Below are 13,026 nucleotides of genomic sequence, written 5' to 3'. Positions count from 1 at the left end.
TAGAATAGATGCTATAATAAAGGTACAGGAGAGCAGGCAAAAGTCTGGTTTTTACACTAGCAAGAAAATTATTATTTTAGAACCTTTTGTTATTAAAGTACTGACTAGTAGGGAATCAGGCAGTTGAAGATAAAAAAAAACTTTTAAAAAACATTTGAAGGAGAAGAAAGATTGAAAACAATAAGCAGTAAGTAGATCAAGAAAATATAGTAGTAGATCAAGAAAATACAGTATTTATGTACATATAAAGAGCTATAAGAAAGGAGGTACTGAAAAAGAAGGCCCTCAGTATTGAAATAGTCTGTTATAGGGCCAATGGAATAAAGAAGTAGAATTTATAGGTTTTGTTCTGGTAATAATGCGAGACTATGTCATATTCTAAGACTACAGAGAATAGTTCAAGACAAATTTGGAGGGGCAAGATTGATATTTTATGGCGAAGCTACTCTCAGTTTCTTTCAATATTTCATATTCTTTCTATATTTTATATTCTTAATTCAATAAGCTATCACAAATAAGAGTATATGACTGAACTTTATAAATCCATCACCAGAATTGGAAAAGCAATAAGTTGACTTATGATAGATTAGCATCTTTGTATCAGAGATAATCCAATGTAAATGTTGTTGGAGGGGTGTGTTGCCAAAGGCCAATGTCTCGGCTTGGCACCAGAATCACGAGGCACTCACAGCTTTGTAGGTTCAAACAGCAATTCTTTATTCCCGCTCTCACACCGCCTCCACACAGGTCCAGGGGCAAACACGTTCTGCCGTCTGCCTACACAATTCACCTACTCCACGAGGCTATCTCCAAATCCCATTTTAATCTCACGAGAACTCAACGGGAACAAGCAGCAGGAACACCCTAATCCCAGCAATAATCTTCAACTTCCAACTTCCCTAAAACCCATTATCTTAAACTGGCAACGCCTTAAACTCAAGGAGCCGGTTACTTCCTCAAACCTGATCAGCTCTAAACCCGGATCTGCCTTGGTCCTTGAGCAAGGTCACCTTATTAAAGCATGCATGCAATGTTCCATCAAATGTCCTCTAAGCAGCATGGGGTACGCTTGGCAAGGAAATTTCGATGCGTCATTCCTACTTGGTAATGGCCCTCAGCAGTGTGTCCTTGATATTTACCATTAAGAATAAAAATAAAGCTAAATACCCTTCATCTTCATAAGTAAATTTTGTGTGTGTGTGTGTGTGTGTGTGTGTATATATATATATATATATATATAAAATTTAAATGAAAGCCAAAAGTACTAGGGGGACCATGAGTGAATATTTTTAATAGTATTGGATTAGGGAAGTTCCTAAACTTCATGTAAAAACTAGAAAGAATGAACCAAAGTAATATAATATAGACTGAACTACTTAAAATATAAAAATTCTGTATGAGAATATAGATAAAACATAAAGTTGGTCCCAGTGGAAAATGCCTGTAATTCCAACTCCTCAGGGTCTGCTGAGGCAGGAGGACTGCATGCAAGTTGGAGACCAGCTTTGGCAACTTAAGGAGACCCTGTCTCAAAATAATGAATGAATAGGGATGCTTCTTAATGGTAGAGAACCACTCTTTAATCCCCAGCACCACAAACAAAATAAAAAATGTAAAACCCGAAGACAAAGTATAATCTTAATGATGGTGTAGGAATACCAATGCTAGGTGAAGCAATTTATATCAGAAGAAAGTCACCAGTAAATACTTGAATATATGCTTAGCTTCTATCAATGATAAAAGAAAAAAATTATTGAAAGATTATATTATCAGAGTGGAAGACTGTTTGATATAGTGAGGACAATCAAGTATCAAGTGCACTATTGATTGTGGGTGCCGAAAATTGTGAATATCTATTAAAAAGCAGGTAGCTTTACTAGAGAAATTCTACATTTAGCAGCTGATGTTACAGAAGCTTTTGTACAAACATACCAGGGCATTTGTTGCAGCATTTTTTGTAACTAAAAAGAAAAATGGTAGGGTACAAGGAGTGATGGTACATGTCTATAATCCCCAGTGTTTAATCAGAAGAATAGCCAGTTTGAGGCCAGCCTGGGCAACTATAGGTTGGGATATAGCTCAGAGCATTTGGTCTAGTATGTTTGAGGTTCAATCCCTGGTACTTTTAAAAAAAAAAAAAAAAAAGGAATGGGGGAACCACTGGCGTGTCTGTAAGTGTAGAATACTTAATAGCCATGTAAAATAATTTGTTTGTTAAAATTGCAAGATATCAGTTGTTGAGTGGCATGTATGTGTACAAAAAATACATGATTTGCCAAAGATTATTATATATATTATTCCATTTTAAAAAATATTATGGGGAACCTGTTTAGACTTTATAATATCAAATTGGTAAAATTTCATTTCTAATAATGAAGGCAGGCTAGTAGTTAATACCAAGGCTCTTAGATTTAATTTCATGGCTTTGTTTTCTAGTCTTACCACTTACTATCTTTGTGCTCTATTAAAGTTAATCTTTCTAAATTTCGGTTTCCTCATCTCTAGTGTAGGTGTCAAGAGTGAGCATGAAAATAATGCGTGTGAAGAATTTTCTGTGTGTTCATTGGGTAGCTATTATTACCCAATGAATGTAGCCTAAGGAAGTAAGTTTTTATACATGAAAGTATTTAGTAGAGCATCTTTTAATATTTTTAAATAAAATAAAATGCTCAGTAATAAAAATATCACGTAAGTTGATCAATGTAGGGAATATTTTGTAAACATTAAAGTTGTTTATGTAGAGCAAAATGTTAACATTTGGAGATTCTAAGTTAAGAGATTCTGGGTTAAGGGTATGTTTGATTTCTTAGAACTATTCTGAAAACTTGTGCAGATTTGAAATTATATGACAATTAAATGTTACCCAGAGAAAACAAAATGTTTTAAAAAGTTGCATGAAATTTTAATAACCTTTAGTAAGGTTTTAAAAATGAAATCAAATATCAAATGGACAGATGTTTAGGCTGTTGTTTGTTTGTTTGTTTGTTCTTAATGAGCAGAAAAGAGCTGAAAGGGAACATGCCTAAAAGCATAAGCAATTATTGTTTCTAGGTGATGGGGGTAATTATTTTCTTTTTTGCTATTCTAAATTTTCTCATTTTAAAAACTTGTTACATAATTAACCTTACAAAACAACAAGTTAAAAAATTCAAATTATAATTTATTTACACAATTCTTCTAAGGATTAGTAAAGTTCTTCAATATAATAAACCTAGCAGCATTTTTTATTGTTAACAGAAAGTGCTTCTTGCTTGGTTCTCTTTTCCCTTATCTATACAGTTTTTTGGTCTCTAAAGAAAAGTGGCTAATAAGAAGTTTTAATATCTTCTGATCTAAAAGTATCTTTTTAGCTTATTCTATAATCAGTTAAAATTTTAATTTTTGTTTTATAGATCATAATATCAATCTAGTCTCAATGGAAGTAACAGTAAATGCTGTAGCTGGAGCTCTTAAAGCTTTTTTTGCAGATCTTCCAGATCCTTTAATTCCATATTCTCTTCATCCAGAGCTATTGGAAGCAGCAAGTAAGTATAAATTTCTACCCACACACACACACACACACACACACACACACACACACTTTTGGGAGAAAGTTGCTGATGTTAGTTTTCAGGTATTGATTGCTAAATATTAAAAAATCAAGTTATACACTCAAATATATAGCTATAAAAATTCATCTTACTAGAACTCTGTTTCTTAAAGATGTTTTCCTGTAAACTGAAATAAAATCGGGATCCCCAGGGGTGGCCCCCTAGAATATTCAGTTTTAGTTAGCCTCCCAGATGACTTAAATGCTTTTGTGATTTATATTTTTAATTCAAACTCCAGAAGCACTATAACAATATTAAATACTTCAGATGAATGGATATGTAATGTACTTCAGTAAAATCTTAACCTGTGTAGAGTCTGCACACATTTAAACATTTTTTTAAATGAAGGAAATTAACTTTGGCTTCATATATTAAGTTTTTGGAAAAGGTAAGGCAGAAACATGAGATACTTAATTCCTACTTCGATATCAATCATTCAGATGTTTCCAGTTAGCAGATACTCTCTTATCTGGAAAATGAGGCATCATTTTGGGCATCAAGTAACCTACTGCTTGATTTACATTAACAACTAAATTTGTCTTTATATTTCTTTTTAACATTTTCTTTTTATTAGTAGTTTTCAAGTTTTTTTACTACTTCATTATAGTTTTGATTATATTAAAACTTTTTTTAAGGAATTAAAAACCATTTTGGTATATTCTCAAAAAATATAGTTGCCCTATACATGATCACATGTGTAGCTTGTATACTAAGAAAGGAGTTCAGCTGATAGCTTAAATCTTCTTATTTCTTGACCATAACTTTCCTACTTAAGGACATTTTCAAGAGCTAGATCAGAGGTAAAATGTGACACATGAGAATTTGTTAGTATTTGTTAGATATGATGATATAGCATGCACAATAGCCTCCAAAATGAAAGAACAGGAAAGCAATCTCTATCTCTCAGTTTTCACAGGACCACATTTCAGTTATTCTACTTCATAATTTACATATTTTTTGAAGAGTAATTATCTTAAAATGGTTATACTGCCTATAAATGACAATTTTTAATAAGTAGATTATGAGTAAGTGTGTATAGACAACTATGACCCGGGGGCCATTTTCAGAATATTACAGCAAAAGAAAAAGAAAATCTCATTACATGTTAAAGTTATGCATAATTCTAATTTCAAAAGTTTATTGGAAGATAGCCAACATTCATTTGTTATATCATTTATTACTGCTTTTGTGCTTCTCCTGCAGCTTTGAATAGTTGTACCCACAAAGCCTGAAATATTTACTTTCTATCTGTAGCATTAATTTTAAGAGGCCAGAAGATTTATACAGAATTAGTAAATTTTAAATCAGTATCTAATTATATAAATTGCCTGGGTAAATTGCTAATATACCATTTCCTATATTATCAGTGCTGAGTCACTTTGATCTTTGAATAGCTTGACTTATAAGAAGGCTATTGCAGTATAGATAATGTCAGTCGAATTAATTTCTTAATTTAGATAGTTTAGCAGATTCTTAATTACTTTTTGTTGTTGTTTACCTATCCTAATATGTTTCAAACACATTCTTAATTGTTTTTTTAAGTATGTGGGTTTCACACAAAATTTTTACTACCCTTACAGAAATCCCAGAAAAAGCAGAACGTCTTCATGCCTTGAAAGAAATTGTTAAGAAATTTCATCCTGTAAACTATGATGTATTCAGATATGTAATAACACATCTAAACAGGTATTTTTGCTTTGTTTTTGCAAATAAAATTCACTATCCATTTAAAAAATGTAAACTTTATAAATTGGATAATTGTAAATTTCATTAAAGGAATGCAAACTAAACATGATTGGTTTTTCTATAATGGTTGTCTAATTTATATTTTCCTATTTATCTCTAAAACTATATGGTTATTTTTGTACATGAAATAATAACATAAAAACCAAGTATGATCAATGTATTTTCTTTTTATCCTGCTTATTCTTTTGTAGTTTGGATAAATCATGATTTTATTTGTAAAATGACCCTCATATAATTAATCAAATCATCCTATTTGGATTTGGAAAAATTGAAGCTTAAAGAAGGAAATTATATTCCCCAATCATATAACTAATAAGTGACACATTTTATGCCCAGAATCTGATTCTTAAGTGGTTTGATTTGCTTCTTCTACTGTACTATATTGGTGTTTTATATCTTTCTTATTTTAAATATTCCATACGGTGCTTCTTTTCTTTTGTATTGGGGATTGAACCCAGGGGCCCTTAACCACTGAGCCACATCTTTAGCCCTTTTTGTTATTTTTTTTTTAATTTTGAGACAGGGACAGGGTCTTACTAAGTTGCTTAGGGCCTCACTAAGTTGCTGAAGCTGGCTTTGAACTTGAGATCCTCCTGATCTGCTGTGATTACAGGCATGTACCACTGCACCCACCCACACAGTGAAATTTTATCACAAATTATCCTGTTACTTGAAATGCCGGGCACTAATCCTTACATTTTTCTGCCTAAATATTAACATTTATCATAGTTCATGCTTTTGCTTTTTTCTCAAAAAGCATTCATTAACTAAAAGGTAATAATGTGTTAATAGTTAAAAGCTTAATCTGTAGAATCAAATGGACATCAGTGTGAAATATATCTGGTTCTGTGACCTTGGGGGAAATTACTTTTTCTTGCTAAGTCTTGATTTTTCTCAACTGTAAAGTGAGAAAAATAACATTTCACAAAGTTCTGAGGACTGAACAGGATTGTTAGTTTTTATACTAATAGCTGTGTTTACTCTTCATGGTGTTTTCTACTGGTATTTTTATTAACTGCAGGGCTAGGAGTGTAGGTCAATGGTAGAGCATTTGCCTAGAATGTGTGAAGCCCTGGGTTTGATCCTTAGCACTGCAATTAGTCAGTAACTGCAGAGTTTGGGGTTTTTTTTTTAATCTAAATAATATCAAGATCTATACAAAGTGTATTTTACTCTGTACTTCTTAAAAGAAGTTTAAAGTTTATTATTGCTATCAATGTGTAGTACCAAATTATATTAACATTTCTTATAACCCTCTCCACAAATCTCTCATACCAACATACATAGTATTGTAGTATTACTTAGCAGTTTCCTGTTTTGAAGAGTACAGTACTGTAAGGAGAGGTTGGCAGAATGATAACAGTGTAAATGGATACTGTAGCAGACTTTACCTAACTAACATGAAGTATAGGAGTATTTTATGAATATGTACTATTTTACTGAAATGAAAATACAACTTCAATTAAAAGATTAGAGAATGCTGGGTACAGAGATGAATGCATCAAATGTAATTACTATACTCCTGTAATCCTAGCAGTTCAGAAGCCTGAGGCAGGAGGATCGCAAGTTTCAGGTCAGCCTGAGCAACTTAACAAGACCCTGTATCTAAGTACCATATTGAGTTTAGCTGATTTTTTTCTTTTAAGAAATGAAAAGGCCTCTCTTCCTTTATAAAAGAAGCATTGCATGAATGCATTCTCTCTTAACTTGAATGATAATGGAGATCCACCAGAGAGTAGAACAGAGAAATAACACAATCAGACTTAAATTTTTAAAATGAATGTTCAACTAGACTATAATTGGATAAGGCCTTCTTTGTACCAGGTACTGTCAAAGTGCTAGGGACATTGGTGAACAAAATAAAATAGCTATATATTTCATGGAGCTTACATTCTAGTAAAGGAGAAAATAAATGGGTAGGAGATGATTGAAAAGTTACAAAAATTAATCTGCGGAATTATTGTTTGGCTATATTCTCTTTGACTCTCCACATCCACTAAGTGTCAGATGAGATTTTTCTATTTTTTTTCCCCATTTGCTTTCCTTTGCCACTACTTTAGTTAACATTTCTTACGTAGGGATTTATAGCATAGTTACAGTTGAGCTCTTTCTCTGCCATCTTTCCTTACTAACTTACTAATTTTTCCTTTTCCCCAATGCCAGAAAGATCTCGCTAAAACATCTTTCTGTAAAGATCCCTTATGATTAAATAGCATTTTTATTTTCTTAGGAGCAAATCTAAACCTTGTAACAATAGGTGGTTCTAACTTCTTCAGTTGCATCACCCTTCCTTTTCCCAGATAGGCTGTATTTTAACTAATAGCAATTAGTTAAATTGATATAAAAGTATCAATTTGTATCTAGTTTGTCATTACATCTTGACATGGCTGCCTCTTATTCCTAAAAAGTGGTACCAAAATAGCAAATCTAGCACTTTCCTATTACATAAAAATACCATGTTATTTTTATAACCCTCTCCACAAATCTATCATACCAACATACATAGTATTGTAGTATACTTAGCAGTTTCCTGTTTTGAAGAGTACAGTACTGTAAGGAGAGGATTATGTTAGATCTACCATCTTTTAACAAAAGGTTGATTTTAAGCCTCTTAACAAATACTAATGAGTTATACCATGGGGGGAGGGATATATATATAATCTATAGTATATATATATAATTTGACCACATATTCTCAGATGAACAACTTTTGTTTTGGGGTTTCTTTTGGTTTAGATCTTAGGAATTTTTTATTTTCATATTTAAGATTTTCCTCCTGTCCTACATGCTTCTGGACTCTTATGTATGAATTAGGAAAGTTAGATTAACTCCAAAGATCTTTCCCAGTTGAATAATTTTGAGTTCTAGCCCAAGATTTGCCTCTTAAATTTTTTGCTTATTAAAGATAATAGAAGTGCTTGCCTCCAAATTTAAAGGACTGTATGCCATTGACTTAATATTGTATATGATCATTTGTAAATTATTATTAAATCACATACGAAATTTAAGGTAGAATGTGTCATGAACTGAATGTTGTCTTTCAGATGATGTTTCTAACAATATACTAATGGATTTAAAAGATTGCTTTATGAAGCTAGGTATAGTGGCGCACACCTCCCTCATTCCAGCCACTCAGAAGTCTGAGGCAAGAGGATTATAAATTTGAGCAACTTAGTGAGGCCCTGTCTCAAAAAAATAATTTTTTTAAAAGGGCTAGGGATATAACTCAGTGATATCCTCAGCACTCCAGAGTTCAATCCTCAATGCCCCTCCACCCTCCAACTTTTCCCCAAGAAAGGTTGTTTTATGGAATGCAAAAAAATAAGTGTTTTGAAAGTTCAAAATATTCTTGGTTGGGTTATATTAAAAAAAATTTCTAAAACTCATTGAAAGAGATGGCATATCCTGGTTATTTTTTAATCTCATAATAGTTTAAGAATGTGTGGGGTTTTGTTTGTTTTTAATCTCATAATTGTCTTATGAATTTAGGGTTTCCCAACATATATACACAAATTAAGAAGGCTTCCAAGGCATAACTTTTTAAAAAGACTGTCTGACATTCTCACAATATGGATTTTTATTTTCATTTCCTTTTTCAAAATGTAGTTGAATAAGGAGAAAGATACCTTTTATTCTAACATTGAATTTATGTAACACTAATATGAGATAGTTTCTAGCTCTAGGATTCTGTAATTGTCACGAGTTCTGATTTCTGTTTTTTCCTTTCATAATTTCAGGGTTAGTCAGCAAAATAAAATCAACCTAATGACAGCAGACAACTTATCCATCTGTTTTTGGCCAACCCTGATGAGACCTGATTTTGAAAATCGAGAGTTTCTGTCTACCACTAAGATCCATCAATCTGTTGTTGAAACATTCATTCAACAGTGTCAGTTTTTCTTTTACAATGGAGAAATTGTAGATACTGGGAACACTGTGGCTCCTCCACCACCTTCAAATCCAGGACAGTTGGTTGAATCAATGGTACCCCTTCAGTTACCACCACCATTGCAACCTCAGCTGATACAACCACAATTACAGACGGATCCTCTTGGTATTATATAAATAAAAAGTGATTGCAGACAGCGTGAAATTTGAAAAAAAGCAAGTCTACACATGCATGTTTCAGGGTTCAGTAGAATATGTTTCGTACAGATAATTCACATTCAAAATGATGAGACATTTTCTCTCTGAACTGTATGGTATTCCTCATTCACTTACATTACAAATCTAAGACCATGTGGTAAGCATGACTGGAGAGGTTTAATTTTTATAAACAAAAATAGCTATAAAATACAAAGCTACTGCTGCATGCAACCTTATTGCAATCAGTATATCATTCTTGTGGCAATTTCTGTCACATTATATTGTGAATAAAATTTTTCTATAGAAATTAATTGATTTAAAAACTCACATATATGAAACATATAATGCTTTTCAGCCTGCTTTATGGCTGGTTTTGTTATTTGATGTGCTAATTTGGACAACTTAATTTACATTCTAGCAGTCTGCATAGATAACTAAAAGCCCAGTTAAGTATTTCTTAATTTCAGGCTACTTAATGCCATGCTTGGGATGTTGTTTAAAAGAAAGAAAAATTATACAGCATATTTCACATTTCTACACCTTCATCATTAATTCTGAGTAAACCTGTGGATGATTTGATGAGGGATAAATGAACCTATTTCTTTTATGAACATACCAAGGACATGTTTGTGGCTAAAGTGAGTTGATAATGTTGTGCAAAGGATAGTTGTCACCAACTCATTTCTTTATGGTCCATAATGAAATAAACATTTTGTATACGGTTAATTCTGTAAACAGATGCATGTTCAAAAGATCTATGATGGTCTTGTAATCTTAATCTAATATATTTTAGATATTTTAATTTTTCCCTCTTGGGGAATACATTTAGTATAGTGTAGAGAAATACTTCATGACATTTTCATATAAGGTTATATAACTTTTCATAAACATGAAATTTGTTGTAGAAAATTCTTTAAACCAAACATTTTAATCTAGGACTTCAATTTAATCTGTTCCTTGAATCTATTTTTATGTGGCCCTTAGAAACATATCCAAAAAATCCATTGCTAATATAGCAATAAAAATACTTTGGGTACTGACAGACTCCTTGGAGTGTGTGTATATAAAATTACAAACTTGTATTCATATTCTTTTCTGTGATGTGTTGTACTAAAATCCAAAATGGCTTTTACACCATTTTTTAAACCAATTTTTTCCTTTCATGTTGGTACCAGAGTTGCTATAAATCACTGCTGCTTTTGGGGTTAAATATTTTGTTAGTGAAGATACAACCAGAGCACTAAATTATGGAAAAAAATTTGGAATAGATGGCACAGGTAAATTTTGTTAGGCTTTATTCAAAATTCTTTAATTATCAAACCATACCATTTTTTTTTTCTGAAAAAAGGAAATGGTTTGTATTTCATTGCTACATCATATTTTATGTAGTAAAGAATAAATTTTTTTGGTCAATGTTGTAATCTTCATCCATACTGCAATTTTAAGGTTATCTTACATGTGTGATAGTAAATAGATGATTTTGAGATTCAAGGCTCCTAAGAGTTTGATTTGCTCCATTTTTTCTAAAATATTCTTTCCTAACTGTTATGTCCTAGGCATTGTACTTCCAATTTTAACTTCAGAACCAAGATGTTGACATGAACCAGGCTGCTGAAGTACATGTATATTATAAATTATCTTATTTGTGTTATACTCTTACATGTTATTATCTTTTCTAAGAAAACAAAGTCCCTATTATTCCTATTGCAAAGCACACAGGAATTAAGAAAGTACAGTAATTTTTAAAAAAAAAAATCCGGTAAATGTAGTATTCTTAACTTGTTCTATATTACTTATACCTATTGTCTATATAGCTTTAATTTATAGCTGTCAGTTTAACATTGGCATGTCTGGCAAAGAAAATTAAACTTTAAGAGTTTTATAAACTGTTTCTAGGTTGCTAAAGAATTTATTTTTCTACTATATATGGTATAGACAAAGCATCAAACTATGTACAGGAAAAAAGCCTGACTATTTCTATTGGAAGTAGGCTGAAAAGAATTTTCAGAACTGTTCGTGTCTGGTCCATTCTGTCATAACTTTGCTATTGTAATATGTGAATCCCAGTTTATTTAAGCTATTCTCTTTTATACTGTGTTAATTTAACATTCATCTGCATTTAGTATCATTTTTGTTATTAAAATTAGCATTTACCATTTTTCATATGAACTCCCTTACACCTTTCCCAAATCTTATCTCTACTTTTCTATGCATTTCTATTGTTGATTTGACTCACTTCATAGTGAGTCATTTTAAATATTCTACATTTGGTTCAATCAACCAGTAGGTTACAGTTTTTGAAAATTAAAGTACGGTTTAAAGCTCAGTCTGTTACACTGAATTGATTGTGTTTGTTTTTGCCAAGGGTTTAGATATGTTTTAAATATTAGCAAAATAATTCTAAAGACAAAATAACAAATTAACCTTTCTTCTGGTAAGTTACTAGAAGATTTCACTGTTTAGGGACGTATCATATATGAGACTTCTTAAAGGATTTAAAGAATAGTAGATAGTCTCATTATTATGGGTAAATATTAAGACATTATATTTTAAAATATGAAATAAAATTCCATCTACACATGTTGCCATTGTTTCATTTAAAGTTCAATGCTTAACAGTTACTACAATATTGGATTTAACAGTATCTAGATTAGCAATATAAAGAAGCATAGTGGTACTCTATTTCAAACTTCCAGTAGATTTTTTAGAAGTCAGGTACTATTCACAGATACTTATTAGAATATACAAATAATTTTAGAACAAAATTCCAGACACACAACATATTTCTGTTTCAAATGGTATTTAGTAGTACTTTTTTCCCCCTTAACATTTACAATGTAAATACTGTAGGTAACAGCAATCTAACTTAGCCAAAAAGCAGCTTTTATTTTCCATACCAAATGTAAATAATGTAGACTTTTTTTTTGGTTTTTTTGTTTTTTGTTTGTTTGTTTGTTTTGAGGTACTGGAATCTAATTTCTAATATCTCTTAGATAAAAAGGGATTGATTGGAATAAGAACTTAGGCCTTAGCTTCCATGGTGAATTTTAGTTTTTTATACAGTAATAATTGTGATGCTATTTGTCAACTGGATATAAATATATATATGATTTTAAAAAGTCAAAGTGGTTTGTTTCTTTGTTTATAATTAATGTAATTTTGTGCTTCACCAGAGGATGCTGCAGTAAATTAAGTATCAGTAAAGCTTCTGATGTACAAAGAGTGCTATAAATAAAACATTAAGAAGCTGTGTAATTCTAAGTTATAGTTGCCTCTATTTTTACCATTTTGTTGGTAAAAGTCAACTAATTTTTTCAAGTAAAATATGAAAAATAAATTGACATTAATATGAAATTTTTATTAGGAAGATGTATTACTGCACTTCCCCTGTATCATAAAAGGAGATCTAAAATTCATGTATACAGATGAAAATTGGATTTTAAAAATGGTCAGGGAAATGAGATTATGTATAGATTTCTAAAATTCAAATATTACCTGAATTTTGAGCTGTGGCTAGACTTTCTTGAGCCACTGGAAATATTTTGAAGTGTATCCTAGTTATGGCAGAGATGTTAAAATTAAAGGATAACAATATTTTTGTTTT

The 13,026-nt window shown here is 31.3% G+C and overlaps 1 protein-coding gene across 7 annotated transcripts in view; it reads left to right on the top strand.

Annotated features, from left to right (window-relative positions):
- The window catches only part of Arhgap5 (Rho GTPase activating protein 5), a 76,996-nt gene extending 64,449 nt beyond the window's left edge, over positions 1 to 12,547 (top strand). For 4 of the 7 annotated variants that reach the window (XM_078050239.1, XM_078050238.1, XM_078050240.1 and 1 more), the window contains exons 5-7: positions 3,393 to 3,524; positions 5,171 to 5,276; positions 9,074 to 12,547. In XM_078050239.1, the coding sequence (XP_077906365.1) occupies positions 3,393 to 3,524; positions 5,171 to 5,276; positions 9,074 to 9,401 (566 nt within the window). In that variant the 3' untranslated portion in view covers positions 9,402 to 12,547. Of the gene's footprint in view, positions 1 to 747; positions 1,174 to 3,392; positions 3,525 to 5,170; positions 5,277 to 9,073 lie in introns of those variants that run through there. The other 3 variants (XM_078050243.1, XM_078050241.1, XM_078050242.1) reach the window with 3 other exon arrangements.
- Positions 12,548 to 13,026: the final 479 nt, after the last annotated feature.

The sequence above is a fragment of the Ictidomys tridecemlineatus genome, chromosome 5, assembly GCF_052094955.1.
Source record: "Ictidomys tridecemlineatus isolate mIctTri1 chromosome 5, mIctTri1.hap1, whole genome shotgun sequence".
Classification (NCBI taxonomy): Eukaryota; Metazoa; Chordata; class Mammalia; order Rodentia; family Sciuridae; genus Ictidomys; species Ictidomys tridecemlineatus.
Note: the sequence above shows the minus strand (reverse complement) of the source record. Positions and strands in the feature narration are given on the sequence as shown.